We start from the raw sequence: 20,481 nt of genomic DNA, 5'->3' as shown, positions 1-20,481 counted from the left end.
AAGATGCACTTTGCTGATTGCCTGACCATCTTACTGCTAATAATACCAGTTTTAAAATGGTGTCCAATGGAAGGAAGAGAGAGTGTTTGTCTCTTCTGCTGTATATTGCGTGATCGCGTATGTTATATGCAAGTTATGGCAAAGTGGTGGTTTGTGAACACCGGACACTGCCCTGTGTCCTCTCCATGAGGTGGATGCTGTGGTGCTGTGACTAGACTCCCACTGAAAACCTTGAGCCTCACTGACAGAGCTAAGTTATGTGCCATGGCTTTGGTATGACTTGCACCACAGAGAAGTGAATTACGGAGGAGGGTTTTACAGTTGTCTCCTTAGTGGGGAGGGACCAGAGAGCCACTATCGACTGGAGACGCCGTGACCCCCGATGCAGAGCTCACTAAACTCACTGCTCCATCTGCTTCTGCACTGCTCCAGGGACATCTTAAGGAGGACCATGAGTCATTGCGAGCAGTATGAGGGAGCCATATTAAGAAGCAGCAACAATACATATTCCCTTTATCAGAACATAAAACAGACCAGACCCAGTGCATTTAGCTGCTCCCCTGTTCGCTCAGACCACTACACAGACACAGATGAAGCACAGGTACTCATGCAGTAAGTGCTTTTCTAAATAAAAAAAATACATACTGAGAGATAGCCAGTGAGAGAGAGAGAGCATGACAGAGTGAGAGATAGAGATAGATTGATAGATAGTTGGGTGTTCGAGTAAAATCATGATCAAGATTATTTAGGTAAATATTGAGATCACGATTATTATCATGATTGCTCAGTGCAGTGCTTTTAGAAACATCCATTTCCAAAGCTTTAATCAAAAACAAAAAGCAAAAATGATCATGTATGCAGCAAAATAATCGTTACATTTTGATTATGTTGTTTTCATATTTTTTAAAAGTCATAATAGACTCAAACATGATTAACTTTTGTTTTGTAAATGAAATGCAAAGCGATAGATAGATAGATAGATAGATAGATAGAGATAGATAGATAGAGCAAGAGAGAAAGAAAAAGACAGAAACAGCATGACCCCGTTACAATTTGTGTGCGTGTACTGCATACAATCCTCCAAAAACAAAAACACGTCCTGAATAAACATCCACTGCTGCAGGTTGGACTGGCAACCCTACCATTATCTGCATGGATTTTGCATACACACCACAGGTGGGGCTGTTATTTTCAGACACGGCGTCAAAACACAAACAAAACATTGCCACCTTGTCTCCACCTTCTTCTTTCTCCTCTGCTCTCTCTCTCTCTCTCTCTGTCATTTCTCTCCATATAAGCTGATTAAAGGAGAGCCTTTTTCTCAGCGGCCCTCCATGTGTAAGGCAAAGAGGCCCGGGCCACTCCAGCATGAATATTAAAAAAGCAGGCGGATTTGTGTCTTGGGTTTGAAATTGGAAATCACAAGTTTGACTAATCAGCTTTGGGATCCCCCACCCCATTCAGACGAGCCTGCCTGGGTGCAATGGAAGGAGAATGCGTGTGTACTGTAGCCCACCAGTCTCTCCAGCTCCGCTCCCCCTCCCCCCTTTCATTTTCTCTACTCCTCTCATTTCTCTCTTTCTCTCTCTCTCCCTCGCTCTCTTTCTCATTTCCATCAGTGTTGTTGAGGTCTGACCCCCTATGGGGCCTCAAGTGCCAAATCAACATCCCCCTCCTCTCTCCCTGCCATCAGCCTTAGGGCTAAAAACCTCCAGGAAGAAAGAAGCCCAAAAACAGAGCCCCAGGCTATTAAAATGCACTAGCCAGGGCGGACGGCTGTGCAGTCCACAGGCCACTCATGGATGCACCTGAAATGAGCATTTCTACTGAGTGGGTTCAATAATACAGTGTGTGTGTCTGTGTGTTTGTGTGTCGAGGAGAGAGAGGAGAGAGAGAGAGAGAGAGAGAGAGAGAGAGAGAGAGAGAGAGAGAGAGAGAGAGTATAGAGTTGTTTATTTGTGTGTATATGAGAGACACACAAAGAAAAGCACAAGAGAACAGAAGACGGGAGGGCAGACAGGGGGAGACAAAGATAGGAGAGTGCCCTGAAATGACTATTTGCTCTGACCAAAGGCTCAAATGTTGCTAGTTAAGAGGTGCGTTACATTGGATTAAGAACATTTCCCATGCTGTTCAAAAAAGGGTGGAACCTTGATTCCAGAACATTGATTTCCTGAATGTAAAAATGGAGTCAACACCAGATATGGATACGATGACTGAGCATACTGGCTATGTGAATCCACACACATAGAGATATGCACCACACACAAAACAGCATGCATAATGGCTGACGAGATCAAACAAAGCTCTGTCTGGATTAACGGAGGCAAGGCAGGCCACAAGTCATGAATATCATAAGAAACACTCTGACCTTCCTCTCCTCCCTCTCCTCATCCTCTCTTCCCCCTGTTCTTTTCTCTCCGCAGGAATCCAGCTCCATCAGGCCCTCCTCTTGTCATGAATTTATTCATTGTGTGTTGATGTGAGAGATTATGAGCAAAATGGAAAATGTGAGAAGAATGCCCAAGTCCTGGCCCTCACACGTGGTTCAGTCGCATCACCCCCAGCTCTGTCCAGCAGGAGCTTGGAGTCTCACTGGGAGACGGTGCATCCCCATGTTGTTTCATCACCAATACTGAACTTTTACTAGTCCACGCACTATGGTGCTATTTTCATGAGAATGCCAAAACAAAACACTGCTTCCTTCTTCCACTGAGGGCTTTGCCAGTGAACATGGCTGAATAACACCAAGTGCCAGCCTTTCCTTCCTCCTTCCTGGCTTAGTATACGAAAATGTTAAGAACAAGTAACTCATAAAAACATAAAATGTCACTCCTATAGTAAGAGCCCATTCAATAATCTTACTTTCAATTGGTGCTCCTAGTATTACTAAAGCCTTAGCAATTAACCTGGCAAAGCACAAAGGGGACTACAATGTTTGAGAGCTTAAATGATCACTATGATGAAGCCTGCACAATTTGTATGGTTTATCATTGCTGCAAGGGGGCCATGTCAATGGCGCAGCCCACTCCACAGGGCACTTACTCCGCATCAAAGCTGCACCATTTTATTTGGATTGGCTGCATGTTAAGAGAGAGATGTCGGAGTGACCGACTGATGGAAGGATGAGGAGGAAAAGAGGAATGATGAGGGGAGAAGCAGTCTTTTTATCGCTCAGGATTTGCATGGAGTTTGACCCAATCAGGCAAGCAATTCAATAAGGATGACTTCGTTAAAATGCCTGGTGGTTATTAACTTTTCCCATTTTTAACTCTGGCACAAACAAAATGTCACAGAGTCCATGAAGAGGATAAAAATAGAAAGCAGCTTCAACTCTTCTGCTATCCCTTTCATCTTTGAAATAGGTATGCAGACATTGCTCTTCTTCCAGAGCTTTTTATCTCATTAAAGACAAACTCAAGACCTCCCCGGAGTTGCGTCAGTGCATCTGCAGAGAGACTCCACATGACATCATGTGCCCATTACCAATACTCACTGGCTCAAGGATGGTCATTGTGCAGAGGCTAAAGATCAGTAATGCTTGTTCTTAGAATCCAGTCATAGATGGATTATATTACAAGGTAAACAGGGCTGCTAGTTATTTGATTTCATTAGAAGGGGTATTGAGCTCCCAAAAACCCCTGTGACAGGTCTGCTTTTGACTCCTAAGGACCTAAAGGTGTAGCACACACACTGCAATCTGACTATGCCTCTAAAATGAGAACTTATATAGATATTTTAATCAGGTATTTAACTAGCAGTCTGAAGGTACTTGGAGATAATGCTATTTAGAATAAGTGATTTTTTATTTGAAAATGTCTTGGGAATTGAATCTGTAGTATTTTATAAAGATTTTAACTGAAATATCAACATTTTGTACATCATACACATTTCTGGGGCAACTAAAAGTGCTTTGCAGCAAAGAGGCTGAATAAATCAAAGTCTATCCTCACTGAATAAAGCATGCAGTCTCCATTCTTTTCCCAGATCCTGCAATCCCTGTCTTAGAGCGAAAATAAATGTGTATCATTTTCCTTGTTATCATTTAAATTCCTAAATTCAGTAGCAACTATTACAAAAGGAAACTCTGGGTGATCAGATTTTCTGGCCAGAGGGTGATTCCAAGTCTTGGGATTGGGACTGAAGCTGTAGAAACAACAATAGGAACACAGATACTGCTCTTAAAATAGCAAGCTAATGCCATTGTTCTGATAAAGCTACAGCTCCTTGGCACAGTAGTGGGCTAGAGGTAAATTAAATTAGGCTCCTGTGTACACACATACACAGACACATAGACACACACACACGCACACACACACCCACACACACACACACACATAGAAACCGATATAGAGAGATAGAGAAAGAGAGACAGTAGAGATAAAGAGAGAAAGACAGACGGAAGAGAGAGAGAGAGAGTAGGGAGAGTACGTGTTTGTAATCTGGGATTAACCACCTCACCCACTTTTGCAAAGCGATGTTCATCGATGTTCATCGACTCAGCGATGTTCACTGGTCATTCGCATGCAGTGGGATACCTTATGATCACAACTGCCCTCAAATTATGCAGTAGGGTTAGGAGTGGCGTTGGCTGAGGTGGAAGACCAGCAACCTGACAGGCTCCATTTGTGAATGTCCATTTATCGGGCTGGGGATGGCAGCATCCCTCTATCACAGTGTGTAACACCCACGGCGGACACACAGCACATGGCCGAGCGATGGCACGGCAGGGCTCTTCGCCTCGCTCCTGCCGCTACAGCTAAAAAAGAGGCAGCAGCGAGCCCTCCCACTGGTCAATCTGTTCACAGGCTGTCAATCTCGGCCTGGGCTGCCAGACACCCTGAGGTAGACGTGTCTTGCAGACGTCAGGGCAGCCCCGTGAAGACGGAGGGAGGGAGGGAGTGATTGTGCAGGGGGAGGAGAGCAAGAACAGGGGAGGAGAGCGGGACCAGGGAAGAGAAGTGTAACAGGGAAACTACACCAGGAGCGTAACTGAAGCGTTTCCTTCTAAAAAAATCCATTTTAGAAGAACGGTCTATTTTTTTTCGAACGTACACGCCGCTATCACGTCTGGTGTAGCTACTTCCATTGATTACAGTGGAAGCTAATTGTTGCAGTAAACGCAACGCGACCCGAACGCTTCAGTAACGCACCTGGTGTAGCTTAGCCCTAAGACTGTCTGCCAGGTGAGCTCTGGACCCACTCAAGCCTCTCTGAGAAAATGGCCGATTCGTGTCTACTTTGGTATAAGAGGCCGACCAAAAAAAGGATATGAATTTAAGTTAGACACACAACTTAAAGAATGTTTCTCAAGGCCATATCAATATGATATGTAAATAATAACATGTGAAAGATGCAAAAATGTGAAATAAAACTAGAGGGCTAGAGGAGAGCACTGCAGCGTGGTAAAGGCAGAAAAAGAGAGACTACTGAGGTAATACATAATGTATAGTAGCTCCACTCTTCAATCCCCTGCCTTAAATCGCATTTATTACTGCGACTATTTTGGGGATATCTGAAATGAACCCAGGAGATGTTATGTTTGCTGTGGGATCCGAGATTAAGTTACGGAATTGGGTTATCCATCATGTGAGAACTGTCTAGTACATTACACAGACGTACACTCGCAATGGAGGTGGAGGAAGAGGAATGCCTTTCAGTGACCCAGAAAATCCTTTGCTGCAATATCTGAAAAGCGTGGGCCTCTGGAAATGAAAAAAAGCAGCACTCTCTCTTTTCCTCTCGTCTTTCCTTTCCACTCTCATGGCTTGCTCCATAACATGTTGTAAATAACTCCAAAAAATCCAAGTTGGAAAGACTAAAAAAAGGAATTTGCAAGACCTCTACCACAATGTTTACATATAACCTTTAGCCACTCTCATGGCACATATCAAATATTTATATTAAAAATATTTAATCAAATATTGTGATAAAGCATTTGAACACATATGTATTTGTCTCACTGATGAATGTCTAGAAGTGAGGAACTATAAAAAATATAGCAAGTAGGTTTAAGGGACCATTCAGTAATATTTCAACCTGGACTCATCATGGTGAAAACACACACCAGGGGCAAATCGCAGAAGTGCCTGTTTGCTGCCCGGTGCAGCTTGGGAATGAGCTGGCCTTCAGTGCTAGGTGAGACCGGGGCAGCAGTGGAGTTGCTCTTTTTCGTGCAGCCCTTTGCCTTCTCGCATGCACGATGAGCCTAGCAATCCTCTTTCATGTCTTTGCTGAAATTCATTAGGCCAACTTTCAGATGTTCAACTGAAGGGCATTGACAGACATAACATGCATTCTGATGAGCAGAGTTCAGATGGCCTTTTTTCAGTCCTGGTTCCGCAAAATCTCGCCCCGCCTGGCCTGCATCTTTCACATTTTGTCCCAAAAAATATCCCTCAGGTCTATTATTCACTGCCACTCCCGTCCAATCCCATGGTGTACAAAAAACAACAATGTGGTGCCTGTTACGTCAAATATAACACTTGGTGGTTTCTTACCAAAAAAAAAAAAAAAAAAAACATCTGTAGTTTAAGAGCACAAAACCTACTTTTGTTCTTATACATGTGTGTGGTGGGGGTCAAGCGAGTCATGTCTTTCTAGTACTCCTGCACATGCATCAGTTTCTTCCCACCCACACCCGCATTTTGCAATCAAATTAGTCCTGAGAAGCACTCTTTTGTTGGGTCCCGCAAGTGCAGACCTCTGCATCAAAGTCAAATAGAAGTAGTCCTTTTTAAATCGATCTGGGTTTATGCATGTTTTTATGCAGTTTTTTTTATGTTTCCCAACATGTTTCTCTGTATGTGTGTGTGTGTGTGTGTGTGTGTGTGTGTGTGTGTGTGTGTGTGTGTGTGTGTACCTATTACATGTGGGCTTCAGCCTAAATACTCCTTTCAGGCTATTTGCTCTCCAAATGAAAGTAATGGTATGAATGCAGGCTAAATTGGCTTTCCCTACATCTCATCCCTTCCTTCCCAAGGGGACGCCTCTATGAAGCAGAGGGAAAAAATCAAAACAGACAAGTAAGATAATTCACTGGCTCTCAGCCGGTGTGATATAGTATAACCCTCCTATCAGTGCATTATGCACAAGATAAGGCTTGATGTACACTCATTGCTTTAGAGGCCTTCACAGTATCACCCAGTATGCTAAAGAGTGAAGACAAGGGCTAGATGTGTTTTTAAGCTTGAATGTTTTATCCAAGCTTGCTTGTGTGTATTTGTATGTGTTTGAGTGTGTGTCACAAGAGCCACTCAGCAGTCATTCTCAAGCAAATAAGCAACATTTTTTCGTTGTCTTTCTCTCTCTCTCTCTCACACACACACACACACACACACACACACAAATACACACAAAGGAGTATTGCAAAATATTAATATTAATAGATTCGACATTAGAGAAATAAGGGAGTACAACAGACATTGTTTTATGTTCTACCAGGAGAAGGCGGCTAACATCAGGGGAGAGGCATTTGAGTTATACTGCAACAATAAGTACGCCCAGAGAAGTGGCCATGTTTGTAATTAGTCATCTGAGCCATTTGTTACAACCACAGAGTTGCAATTAACGCAATCGGTGGAAGCGGCCTTACGAGCGCCTATCTATTAGTGAAGGGTAGATGTATGAGTTTTAGTATTCCCCCAGGCCTGATGGGTAAAGAGATTAAACACTTATACACACTAAACATCAACGCAAGCCATCTCGAGGTGCTCTTACTTCCTCTTTGTTGATTAATTATTCACAAATACAATTTAAGAAACCACATACCAAACCCTTTGATGAGGCTTTCATTAAACTAAGGAATGTAGACCCATCCGTTGTGTTGACTGTCAACCTCGACTGTTGATTTTAATGCAATTATGGTGAACAGCACAAACCCAAATCAGAACACAATAAGCCTGTGGTAATTAACTGAACGAATCACGCACAATAACGACACCCAGCAACTCCAGCTCATGCTGATGTACTTGGCACAACAATGTGGGTTATTTGTTATGCTGTTATTGGTAACTTCTCAGACTACATTAGGAATACACAGCTCCCACTGACTGAACATGATCTCCCTTTGAAAAGGCTAAGAGACAATATCAAAAGCAAAGTGACAGAACAGTAGCTGATAACCTTACAGGGGAAAAAGAGCCACACAATAATGTCATTTAATCTCAGGTAAATTACAAAGAAAATGGCTTCTTCTCCATAAGGGAGAAGATAATAATTATTGAAATTATTAGGGAGCAAAAGGCAACAATAATCCAAACGATACTGATAACGTTGTTTTTTGTGTATTGCTGGGTCATTGGTGTTTGTTGATGGGAAGCAGTGGACGTGTAGTGGTGGTGGTGGTGAGGGCTACTCACATGTACCGTAAGCCCTATTAGTGGCCAAGGGAGGTTCTCCATAAGTGAGAGTGACATTAACACAGCAGGAGAGTTGTGAAGGAGGCTGGGGCAAGGTGTAAAGTAAGTGTGTATGTGTATCTCCTGAGACTGGTGCTGTGAAACTAACAAGGCCACCTCAAATCCCCTGAAATGCACGCGTGCACGGCACACCTGCGCACGCACCAACACACCACAAATATAAAAGACCTGACCTTTTATCTACTGCTGGAAGTGTGCATATGTTTTATAATCCATTTCCAGGCAATATAAATCCAATATTTGATATAATGTATTTTTTAATTTACAAGAAAGAGAGGAAAGAATGAAAAGAAATGGAGAAATAAACACCTTGGCACAGTGTTTCTGAGGATGACTGTCAGCGATCAGTCAAGTTCACACCGTCACAGGTCTCGGAGGGTGAGAATGTTCTGGGACTTTCTAAAACCACAAAGTTTAACAGCTCTCTTCACCCCCTTGCCTTTTTTTTTTCTTTTTGCAGCTTAGAGACTACTACTCTAATGGGAGCTGCAGTCAATCACTTCTGTGCGTCAGTGAGGTGATGGTCTGTTTCACGCTTCCCCAAATCCCATCATGCTTGGCACCTGTCAGGGTGCCGCTCCAAAACAGGAAGCCGACCTGAATCCAGGGAAAAGAAAAAAAAAAGATCCCCAAGGGGCTCTGGAACTGGCACAGGGCTGCTGTTGCCCTGTCAAGCACCTGTCTACAAAAAAAATCACTCCGTTCCATCTCACCTGATTCTCGCATTTTTAAAAAGAAGTCCTCTCATGTTCAGCTACACTTGGAATAAGTCAATAAATAATAAAGTTAAATGTCATACTGTTATTCCATCCATAAAAAACAACAGAAAAAAAAAAAAAAAAAAACAACTCCGAACATTTATTGTTGGCTAAAGTCAGGTCTGTGTTTTCATGAAACTGATACCATCTGCATAACCTGAAAGTCTTTTCCTGTCTGCATTATTTGGATGCAAATAAAAGTCTCTCTGATGCTGCTGGAGAGCCAGTACTCAAGAGCTCTGTTGGAAGGACTCACAGGGCTTACTCTCAAACAGGAAACACGAGTGGTGTTGTTGCGGGGTCCTGTGGTGTGCCAGTAAAACTTGAGACCATCTTGCCATTTGTTTTGTGCTCGCCGAACATTCCCGATCAAGTGTGCTCGTCTGGGCTTGTATACGTTGTCCTCTCTGACCCACACTTGGCTTTTTTATGAGACTTGGCGTCTGTCTTGTTTCAGCTTTATGGTGCTGCTGACCTTCTGATTGGAACACAATAACAGAGAGGCCTCATGAAATGGGCAGGGCATAGGAGATTCGCATGGCGGATTTATACAGCTGGCCTAGACTGGGCCGCGCTGCTCGACAAAAGGCATTTGATTGTTTTCAAATACACTTTTAATCACTCCACTGCTCTTCAGAGACGGGAGAGCCATGTAAGGGTGAGGGGTTATTGTATTTTGGAAATGCAACAGAGAATGTCTGAACAGAGATATTAAATATTTTATGGTCAAGGGCTTTATTAAATGGGTGAAAAGTAGAGAGGAGGATACAAGGAAATGGGGGAGGAGGAGAGTTGGCAGGAAAGAAAAAATATACAGTATGACACGCATACTAAAAAAAAAAACACTCGGCCAAACATGCACAAGCTCAGATGGCTACTGATATGACAGGAACCAGGTTCATTAGTCACTAAGTGGTTAATTAGATTGAGAGGGGTCTGACTGCTGCAGGCTGGCATCCCTCTGGCAGTGCTGTCACATGACGCATCTGTCCCCCCCCCCTGTTTTTTAACATGACTTTTTTTTCATTTTCATGAGGAAATGCATTTAAAAGTAGTATGCAAATTAATACATCAATTGCTCAATCACAAACAATTGACTGGGTTATATTCATGTAACTTCAATCTGTAAATTCTATTCAGTATATAGGTATGCAACCTAAAACTGCAGAAGAGGTTCCTCGAATGAATGGCCCTGAAAAGAAGTCAAAGTGAACCCACACTAAACCTGTAACTTTATGCAACTTCAATCTGTAAATACTATTCAGTATTTAGGTATGCAACCTAAAACTGCTGAAGAGGTACCTTGAATGAATGGCCCGAATGGCCCGAAAAGAAGTCAAAGTGAACCCACACTAAACCTATTAATCCCTCTAACCCTTACTTTTTGTCTCTTTCTGTCCCTCTCTGTAACAAGGACCTGTTGTAGACAGCCCTACGGCTGTTCCATGGTCAACAGATGGCTCAGAGCAAAAGACAATATCTCACTTCTGCTCCATGTTAAATAACACCAATTATGAAGCTTTTACAAATGGATGAGGAGGAGGGCTGGAGAGCAAGGCCAGAAGAAAGGTCTGGTCAGGGCTGGTCATAGGAGAGAAACACTAATAAAGGAGCGAGCTGTGTGAGGCTCAATGCCTCGCCTCAGGCACAAGACTCAACAGGCCTTTGTTTGTGGACATCAGGGGAGCAAGCCAGTGCCGTATGGAGCCAGACACCAGTGTGAATCTCTCGCCAAGTTTCCCACATTCAGCTGATGCCCGAAATACTCTTTACACAGCGTCACCTTTGCAGATCCCCAGACAGAAGGTCCACATGCAGGCACCAAGGAACTGGATAGAGATATTTATGTCTTCCTTGCAAAAATATCGACAGATCAGTGGAACTAGAGAAGTTGAAAAAAAGGAGAATGGAGAAAAATATACAGAAAAAAATGAATTACCAAACATCTCAGTGGCCCGTGATTCTGAGGAGCTTACATAACAAAAATAGAACTACATTTTAGTGATAAGCAAGCACTAACCTCTCTGCATGCACAGACATGCAGGCAGCTAGACATGCTGATGTCAACACACTAACACACAGATTCTCATCTGATTAACTGGACCTATTTACATTTTCATCAAACAACTTCAAAAGGTCATCAAACGCTCATCCAATTTTTTCATTCGGATTACTGATAGCTCTGATATGTTGATTTTCTTTCTTTTCAGACGGCTCCAGGGTGGTCAAAAGCGTATCCTGTATTTGCCTTTTAGTCATTCACTTGACAAATGCAAAACAGTTCCTCTCTCAGGACATATCAACTTCCCATGCTGTGACCTTTCAACAGGAAGTTCTTCCTGCTAATTCAAAGTATAGACAATGAAAAAAGGCTTTCCGCTCTTTCTCAAGTGTGAGACGAAATACAAAAGGCTTGTAGTCTGCTTTTCAGACTTGTACAAAGAGACTTTCAAAAGCCTTGCTGTGAACTCTGGCATGTTCCACTTACTCTGTCCAAGTAGGGGACACACATTTCAACAATGCTAGTGCTGGCTTTACATCATGGATGCATTGCATAAGAGGTCAATATACTGTATATCCATTTTAGACAAGCAGCTACAATCACTTGTGTGTCTATATTGACTAAGAAATTGAGCCCACATTTCGACATGAGCTGTTACATGATTTCTGTAGTGGTTTTAGGAAGTTATGTTCATCTCTCCTCAGCAATAACCATCATGTACAGTACAACATAATTAAGATTGAAAAGTTGAACAGTTTAAAATAAATGTGAGGTTGCCGAGACTAACATCTTGTCACGTTGCCAAGGTTTCAGCAAAGTTAGTTTGCTAGGACAACCAGCTTTTTGTGTCCCGTCCTGTTACAACTCAAACAGGAAAATCATTTGCTGAAATACCTAAAAAAAATGTGTTCAAGCTGTAGTCCAAGAGCCATCATCTCAATTTGTCGAAGATAATGTTCATGTTGAACCTGGAGTGCTTTCAGTTGATAAGAGGGTCTTTGCATGAAAAAAACAGAGCCTTGTTGTGTGAGGAACGCATAATCATTTCAGAACCGTGTGAGAAGTAATGGGGCATCTGCTTGCAATTAGCCTCCTCATGCAACAAAAATTTCAAACTCCTTGTTCTCAGTTGGAGAATGGCAATATGCTACATGGCTATAAATAACATCACTGTCGCCGTGGAGAATAAATTAGATAATCAGTCCAATTCTGGCGCGAAATAACTCATGTAAGTTGTTTATCACACATTACATGGCGAATGCCGACCATATTGCTCCTGCACAATGTGCCACAGAAAGGTACTGAAGGGGAAGCAATCTAAAATGTAGATAAAACTGAGAGAAAAAAAAATCTCATTCAAAAACGGTTTATACCGTTACCAATCTGTTCCTGTACAACCAGGCTATGGCAGACAGTTATGGTGGTCATGCTGGGACTAAGACAGACCTGGAGCTTCTGGCATCCAGACCATAGGCACCGGCTGAATCGATCATACCACCCTGAAGGCACCAGTTGATATTGGCACACGGATTTAGAAGACTTACTGAGATAAGCCTGTCATAGTGTGCTGCAGAGTCTTATGGTGGGGACATTAATAAAGGTGTGTCCACAGTCGTGTGTGCCTCGGATGGGGAACGGAAGGGGGGGGGGTAAGGGCAAACAGGGACGGAGAAATTGGAAGAGGAAAAAAGGAAGAGAGAACGAGAGAGAAGGTCAGACAGAGAAGAGCCCTGGAGCTCAATTGTTGAGCGGAGGAGAGGGTATGATTTACAATTCTGCCACCTGCTAAGCCCAAAGAAAGGTCACACACAAAGTGACACCTGCCAATCAAGGCCGATTATTACTCGCTCTTTTTAATAACTCCACGGCACATTCTCAAGCCCAGCCAAGTCAATTATTTTATAATGAGGAACAAGAGTGTGTAATAGACAGAGGAAAGGAAGGCAGAGAGAAAAAACGAATGACAGAGACAAAAACAGCGAAAGAAAGAGAGAGAGAGAGAGAGTCAGAGAGAGAGAGAGAGAGAGAGAGACAGAGAGTCAGAGAGAGAGAGAGACAGAGAAAGATATATATATATATATATATATATATATATATATATATATATATATATAGAGAGAGAGAGAGAGAGAGAGAGAGAGAGACAGAGAGTCAGAGAGACAGAGAGTCAGAGAGAGAGAGAGACAGAGAGATATATATATATATATATATATATATATATATATATATATATAGAGAGAGAGAGAGAGAGAGAGAGAGAGAGAGAGAGTGGTGTTGGCGTGGGGGTGGGTGATGTGCAAAGTTAGATTTCATATTGCATTGTGGAAGTGATGGCGCTGTGCAGCAGGAGACAGGCGGCGTGCCTTTGTGTGTTGGGAGGAAAGTGACGTTTACGTCTTCCTTTCTTCCCTCCTTCACTGTGGAGCTGGAGGGATCAGAGGCACTTCTGAAGACTGCAGAGGCGTTAGGAGCCCAGGAGCCTTCCAAAAAATGCAGCACCCTGACAGACTTCACAAAGACTGAGTGGGAATACGGAACATACAGACTATTGTTTATGAGATCTCTACCATGTCACAGAGAGGGTGTTTGGAATACAAGCTGTTCCTTGAAACTTTTCATGAAAAAAAATAAATAAAAGAAAACTAATTCCAGACATAAAAATGGCATTTCTGAGCCATGCTTGACAAAACCCTTGTACAAAACTACACTCTAGGTACTCAAACAGATTTTCTACCCAACCCGAAACCTGAGGGTAAACTGAAAACAGTAGGCAGACCATGTTTACCTTTACACACAAAAATATCACTGGCTTGAGTATATGTGGTTTACTCTGTGTGTGACACAAATGAGTTTACACACATCTTATGCTCTCCTGACAAGGTGTGCGAGTGTGACAGTGTGTGTGGAAAGGGGAGGGGGGGGGAGGGGGGGGATTGACAAGATCCAGGCTAATAAAAGATGCTGGCTGTTATTAAATTTTCACACCCTGAGAATTATTGGTGCTTCACCTCACCACACGATCTAGCAGTAGGACGCTGGGGATGAAACTTGATTATTGTGCCTCTCTGTGAGTATGTGTGTTTGTTTGCCTGAGCATGTGTGTATGATTGTAGGTGTGTGTGTGTGTGTGTGTGTGTGTGTTTTTACTCAGCAATTGCAGAAAACAAGTCACAGAGTGAGACTGACTTCTTGTTTTCAATGGGGCACTTCAAACAGAACAAGAAATGAACAGGCTTTTGCAGGTAGCAAAGAAGCAGCATTTTGATAAGAGTCTTTTCAACCTGTTTGTACAGTTTTCAAAGTAAAAGATATGAAGGCCAAGAACAAGAACAATATCAAGCACTCCACTGTTGAAAGCCAATGTGAAGAGATAAAACTGAAAACCAATACTCTAACCCCCTTTGGGGAAAGAACAGTATAAAGGTCAATGCTTTTGCTGAGAGGAATTAAGTGATAATACAGCTTTGTAGCTCCTTACCTGTTGACAGACTGAGGCCGGCCATTGCGGGGCTTGTTGATTTGGGCGTAGACTGCTTCGACTGGCTGCGAGTCGTCCTGATGCGGGCTCTGGGGACGCTGATAGTGGCCGCTGTCCATGGAGGAGTCAAAGGAGCCAATGCCTGCATAGGGATGCTCCTCATCAGAACTTAGGGTTCGGTTGATGTCCTGGATCTCAGCGTAGTCCCTTTCTCTGGCCTGACGCTCACGTAGCTCCCTGGTTTTCGCTTGGATCCTGTGCAACACAAACACGATAAAAGACTTGTGAGAGACCTTGATTTGAGTCAACTACAATAAGGATCACTGTGACTGAACTGGATTGCTAAACATGCCACTAGAATCCTTACTAGAATCAACGGAATCACGTTTCAGATGATGACGATTAATGATGATTGTACATAAAGAAAATGTTCTTAATATGTTTGAGAGTGCTTGGCCAATTTGGTAATACCAAAGACGAAAAGGCTGCACTTTGCATACAAACCTTTTTATTGCACAGACGCGTTTCGGCTTAGCGCCTTCCTCAGGAGTACACTGAGGAAGGCCACACTGAGGAAGGCGCTAAGCCGAAACGCGTCTGTACATAAAGAAAACCAGCAGACATACAACTGCAGCATATACGACATGTCCTTCCACCTCTTACATAAAACCATGTCACCATTGTCCAGCAGATTAAATAAATAAGCACGGGGTCATTATGGCTGGTAGTTTCGTTAGAAATCGTTTTGGGAGGGCATACAGGACATCCTGCTGAGTTTGCAGGCCGGTGAGGTCAAGACCCCCCTGCTAAGTTAGAGACTCCGCAGACACAACAGAGACTCTTCATATTTACATTAACCTCGAGGGTGCTGACACTGTTTTCTCTGACCGGAGGGAGGGGATCCCTCGCCAAAGGCGCCACATACTCTCTGCATCTGCGTTTCAAGTTTTAATTACTGAAAATATGGAGAGGGTTCTTGTTTTTATTTGAGAAAGCAAAACATGGCCTAAAAAACAGTCGAGGAGACTTGAAGCTGTGAAGGCAAGCAGCTTCACTTCACTGTGCGTCCCCTCGGTAGCGGGAGATCTTCCTGAGGTGGGGGCGAGGGGCACCTCCCTGGGGCATTTCAAGCCAGAGGGTTCCTCTGATCTCTCTCCAAGTCCCTTCCTCCTTCTCCGCTCTCTTCTTTCACTCTCTCTCTCTCTCTGTTTCTCTTTCCCTCGATCACATTCGCTCTCACTAGACTCACTTCCATTACACATCACAACAGAGCCTTTCAGCGCTCGGGTGGGGGGACTACATGGGGGGGAGCTTCTCCTATGTTTTCCAGGGGACAACAAGAGACAAGAGGAGGGTGTGGATGAGGAGGAAAGAGGAGGGGACCCCTGTGGGCCGGGAGCGAGAGGTGTAGGTGCCAGTGGGAATGCTGGTGTGGAGTGAGGGGATGCTCCCCTGCTGAGTGACCCTGTATTTAGTGGATCCAGATGGGCCCCCTACACGCCCCTGCCGAGAGCCCCCCGTGCTAGGGGCGAGTAAGACGTCCTCCCTCAGCCCCTCTGGAGCTTCCTGGCTTCCTCTAATTCCACCCCTTTCTCCTGGCCAAAGATGACCCATGACCCACAGATGTGGCCCCCTCCGAGATGATTGACAGCTACGCTGTGGGTGAGATGGGTGTGCCTGGTACATGCACCATTCCTGACATTTTTTCAATAATGGCGATCTCATTTTAAAACAATAACCATTTTTCTGTGACAGTGTAATATGATTATAAAGTGTGTGTGTGTGTGTGTGTGTGTGTGTGTGTGTGTGTGTGTGTGTGTGTGTGTGGGGTCCACGGAAATCCAATTTTGCACTGGATTGTGCTGGGACTGTGTGCAGCACTAGTGTGGAAGTCTGTGGCAGGGCCTAATGATAGTCTCTTATCAATAATTACACAAAGAGAAAACAAAGCTGCTTTGAACCTCAGTTTAACAGCTCTGATTTGCCTCGACCTAGTCCTCTCTGGGATGTTTAAGTGATAGACTTAGGCCCCAGCCGTGGCGCAACTGGCTGGGGCACCTGCACTGTACGCCGGCGACCCGGGTTCAATTCCTGCCCCGTGGTCCTTTCCAGATCCCACCCCGACTCTCTCTCTCCCACTCGCTTCCTGTCATTCTCCACTGTCCTGTCATTAAAGGCATAAAAAGGCCAAAAAAAAAAGTGATGGACTTAACGGCAAATACAATGACTGTGATTAAGCTGTTAAATAATTAACACCGGCACTTAACATTGTTTACTTACCAACATGGAACATACAGTATTTTGCCTTGGCAAAATGAAAACAAATGGCCACACCTGGAGGCTATCAGGGAAACTCAGAATGCCCTGTGACAGCTCCTGCCTAAAATCATGACAGATGTTAATGCAGGCTTGGACTGCTCTTTGAACTCCCCAGAGGCTGTAGTTCAATATCATCTCATAACCTTTCTTTACCTACCATCCATCCAAACTGATGTCCCTTTGCCAGTAAGGCCCCACCAGTGTTATGACAGGTTTACGGAAACTCTTTGGGGAGGAGCATGCCTGCAGCACTTAGTTAAAAGCCCAAATCAGATCCATGGGACCGGTGTCTGTGTGTCCACATGGATGATAATAGCATAAAGGAGAGTGTAGGCTACATCTGACCAGGGCCCGATAGCCTCCGGCAAAACTAATTTATGTCTTTCACCAGCGGATGATAAGTAGCCTCTAGTGGACAAAGATATCATCGCCTGTCACACAAGCAATGCAAAGCGAAACACACACACCGATACACACCAATACACACACACACACACACACACACACACACACACACACACACACACACACACACACACACACACACACACACTATACTTATGTCACATGCTGCTGCTGAACACAGCAAATATGCTGCTCTTAGGGTCAAGGAGGCCAAGAATCAGGATATAACAAGCTCAGTCTCAAACCTCGATGGCTAAGAGACAACAATCATCATGCAGCTTAGTGCCAGTGGACACAAAAGAAGTGCTTCTCTCTCTCATACACACATACATGCACAGCTACACACAGCGTGCGTGTGTGTGTGTGTGTGTGTGTGTGTGTGTGTGTGTGTGTGTGTGTGTGTGTGTGTGTGTGTGTCTCACAGCTAGGCAGTCAGGCCTCATGAAACCATATGGTCATTATGACCACATTCCTCCTGACTTGCCTTTACCACAAAATTAATGACCCAGTGCGCAATTTAGACAAAAGAGAGGCAGAAAGGAAACACATTGACCGAACACATAACCCTTAACAAAGCAAACCGGAAAAGTCCATCACTGCACCATCTGCAATGGCACTTAATTAGAATCACATTAAGATCACAGCAAAAGGGACTGACGTTTAGGGACTACATTTAGAATCAAACCAGGCTTACAAGCAGCAGAGAAAGAAATAAGAGAGAAAGTGAGAACGTGTCAATAGTGTTACAGACAAAGAACAATTAACGGGTTTTGCAAAGCTTTGATATCACAAAAAAAAAAGGAAAAATCCCTTTCAGTGACTTTATTTCAAGCTAATTAAAATATAGATGGCCAAACACTTATATGAGAGATACATGTGTGTCATTTCGAAGGAAATGGGAGGAACAAAGACAGGGAAAGAGGAGAGCACCAAAGGGTAAATCCTTTTATTCCAATTAAGCAGCAGCAGCACAATTATAATTAGTAAAAGAACAAACGAGGAAAAAAAAAAAAAAAAAAGAAAGAAAGAAAGAAAGAAAGAAAGAGAAGATAGAGAGAGCAATATACTGATGATCTGCTCTCTTCTCATCTTCCCTGAGTTTGGGGCCAGAGGGGCACTATGGCAACCTTGCACTGTGTTGAGAACAGGGTTGGTCAGCTGTTTCTAGGTAACAGGACAACAAAGAACCACAAGGGCCTTTTTTTGTGGTAGGCCTCGGCATCTGCCTCCTCCTGTTCTCCTTCAACACAACCACATCAACAGCTTGCAAATCCCTCTTAAAACATATCACTTCAGAAACTCCCTTAGTTTAGTCTGAATACTTCTGATTATCATTTCTTATCTACAGACTCCTGGAGGACTGAGGTGAATCGCAGGCCAGACATTTTACTCCCTTTCTGGACAAGTGCATATGGCACAGTGTGGTCAGATAGTAGTCATAACACATTTTTGATGAAGATAAGGACTGGCCCTGTTAAGTTCATTGAAGTCACGCACACATGCAGTACACGCACACAGACACAAGCTCTCTCGCTCTCTCTCTCTCTCTCTCTCTCTCACACACACACACACACACACACACAGATACCAGTCTCACCAAGACTCCAATGATGGAAAAAGTTAAACATTACTAAAAAAAATGGTAAACAGTTCAGTAGTTTTCCATCCCCTTTTCTCTGCAACATCTTTAAAATTCAGTTGAAAAGGCGTGAGCAGGAAGAACGTGTTGATCTCACCCTCTCACCCCTCTGCTGCCTAGCCTCCGGTCCTTCCTCTCCACACTACATAAATCTGCCTTCTTATCAGGCTGGCGTGCTTTAATTGCGGACAGATGACGCCAAAGCACTCCCCTCTCCATATGGTTGATGATGTTTAATTCACTCAGAGCAGGATGAGACAAAATCGAAGAGGCAAGCAGTTTCACAGAGGTCCAGACCTCTATCTGCTGACTGAACTGAGATAAACAGTCTGGCTGCGTGGTGATGCACTTCAAGTCCACACATCTCTACTCTAACTTATGGCCTTAGCATAAACTACTGGTGCGGGAGGGAAGAATTATGTGAAGCAATTACCATCTGAATGGCTGCTTAAAGTGTAATAACATAAAACAACAATTAAGGAATATCAAGATGAGGATTAAAATGAGGGGGGAAAAAAACAACAACTTATTATTTGTCTTCAAGCATAGCTGTGTTTACTGCCATAGAGCTCAGCCAGAATGAACGGCGCATTATGAACTGATAATCTGTTCCCCTCATGTCTCCAGACCAGCACATCATATCAGAAATGGCACCCTGAATTTACTTGGCTTATGAAGGTAAAAAGGTCCAAATTAGGGGAGGGTGTGTGTAAAATAATTCAAACATAGCTTAATTTAAGTGCAGCTTTAATTGCAAATGACCAACAGATTCAAAACATTCATCCCATATTTCTCATCAGATTTCATCAGAGTGTATGGCCTTGCCGACTCGTCGAACACTATATGTAGCTATGCACCATCTCCTTGAGCCAAACTCGGTGAGGTGAAAGAGACCAAAAAGTTATTGAATAGCAGTGTGTGAGGGGGCGGTTCCAGCCACACTCAGCGCACTGAGACAATGGCCCCTGTGTTGACACTTTGTTCCAGCACAGTGTAATTTCATCAGGCAAATAATTGGCTAAATCGGAGGGTCCTGATAATCACATTTAGCTTCTAGACGACAATCAATATAATTACAAATATAATCAAGCCAGCAATCAGTTTGTCAGATCTCCTTTTGAACTCCCAATGCTAATTGCTCCCTCCTGACAGTAGAAAAAAACGTGACAAAGGGGTGGCCGGAGAATAATGGCCGAGTGGAGAGATATGGACTGTGAATTCTAAAACACAGTGCCTGGCACAGAGTTGACTGGCATTTAGCAGACACATTTATCCAACGCGACATGAACTTGCAACGGTGGGACTGGGAATCTAACCCGGACTGACTGGTTGTCAGGTGGTGACATTACTGCTACCATGTCCGCACATTACTCTCTCGCTCCTCTCAATGTCCGGTGTACAATTTTTTATATCCACTATTCTCTTTGTTCTGCTGGTATGGGCAGCCCCACTTTAAAGAT

General features: G+C 43.6%; 1 protein-coding gene across 5 annotated transcripts in view; it reads right to left on the bottom strand.

Annotated features, from left to right (window-relative positions):
• Positions 1–20,481, bottom strand: part of pard3aa (par-3 family cell polarity regulator alpha, a) — a 288,433-nt gene that overhangs the window by 52,848 nt on the left and 215,104 nt on the right. For all 5 annotated transcript variants that reach the window (XM_048265859.1, XM_048265861.1, XM_048265858.1 and 2 more), the window contains one exon: positions 14,659–14,913. In XM_048265859.1, coding sequence (XP_048121816.1) covers positions 14,659–14,913 — 255 coding nt within the window. The remainder of the gene's footprint in view (positions 1–14,658; positions 14,914–20,481) is intronic.

Source organism: Alosa alosa, chromosome 16 (genome assembly GCF_017589495.1).
Source record: "Alosa alosa isolate M-15738 ecotype Scorff River chromosome 16, AALO_Geno_1.1, whole genome shotgun sequence".
Classification (NCBI taxonomy): Eukaryota; Metazoa; Chordata; class Actinopteri; order Clupeiformes; family Clupeidae; genus Alosa; species Alosa alosa.
This window is presented reverse-complemented; position numbering and strand designations above follow the sequence as displayed.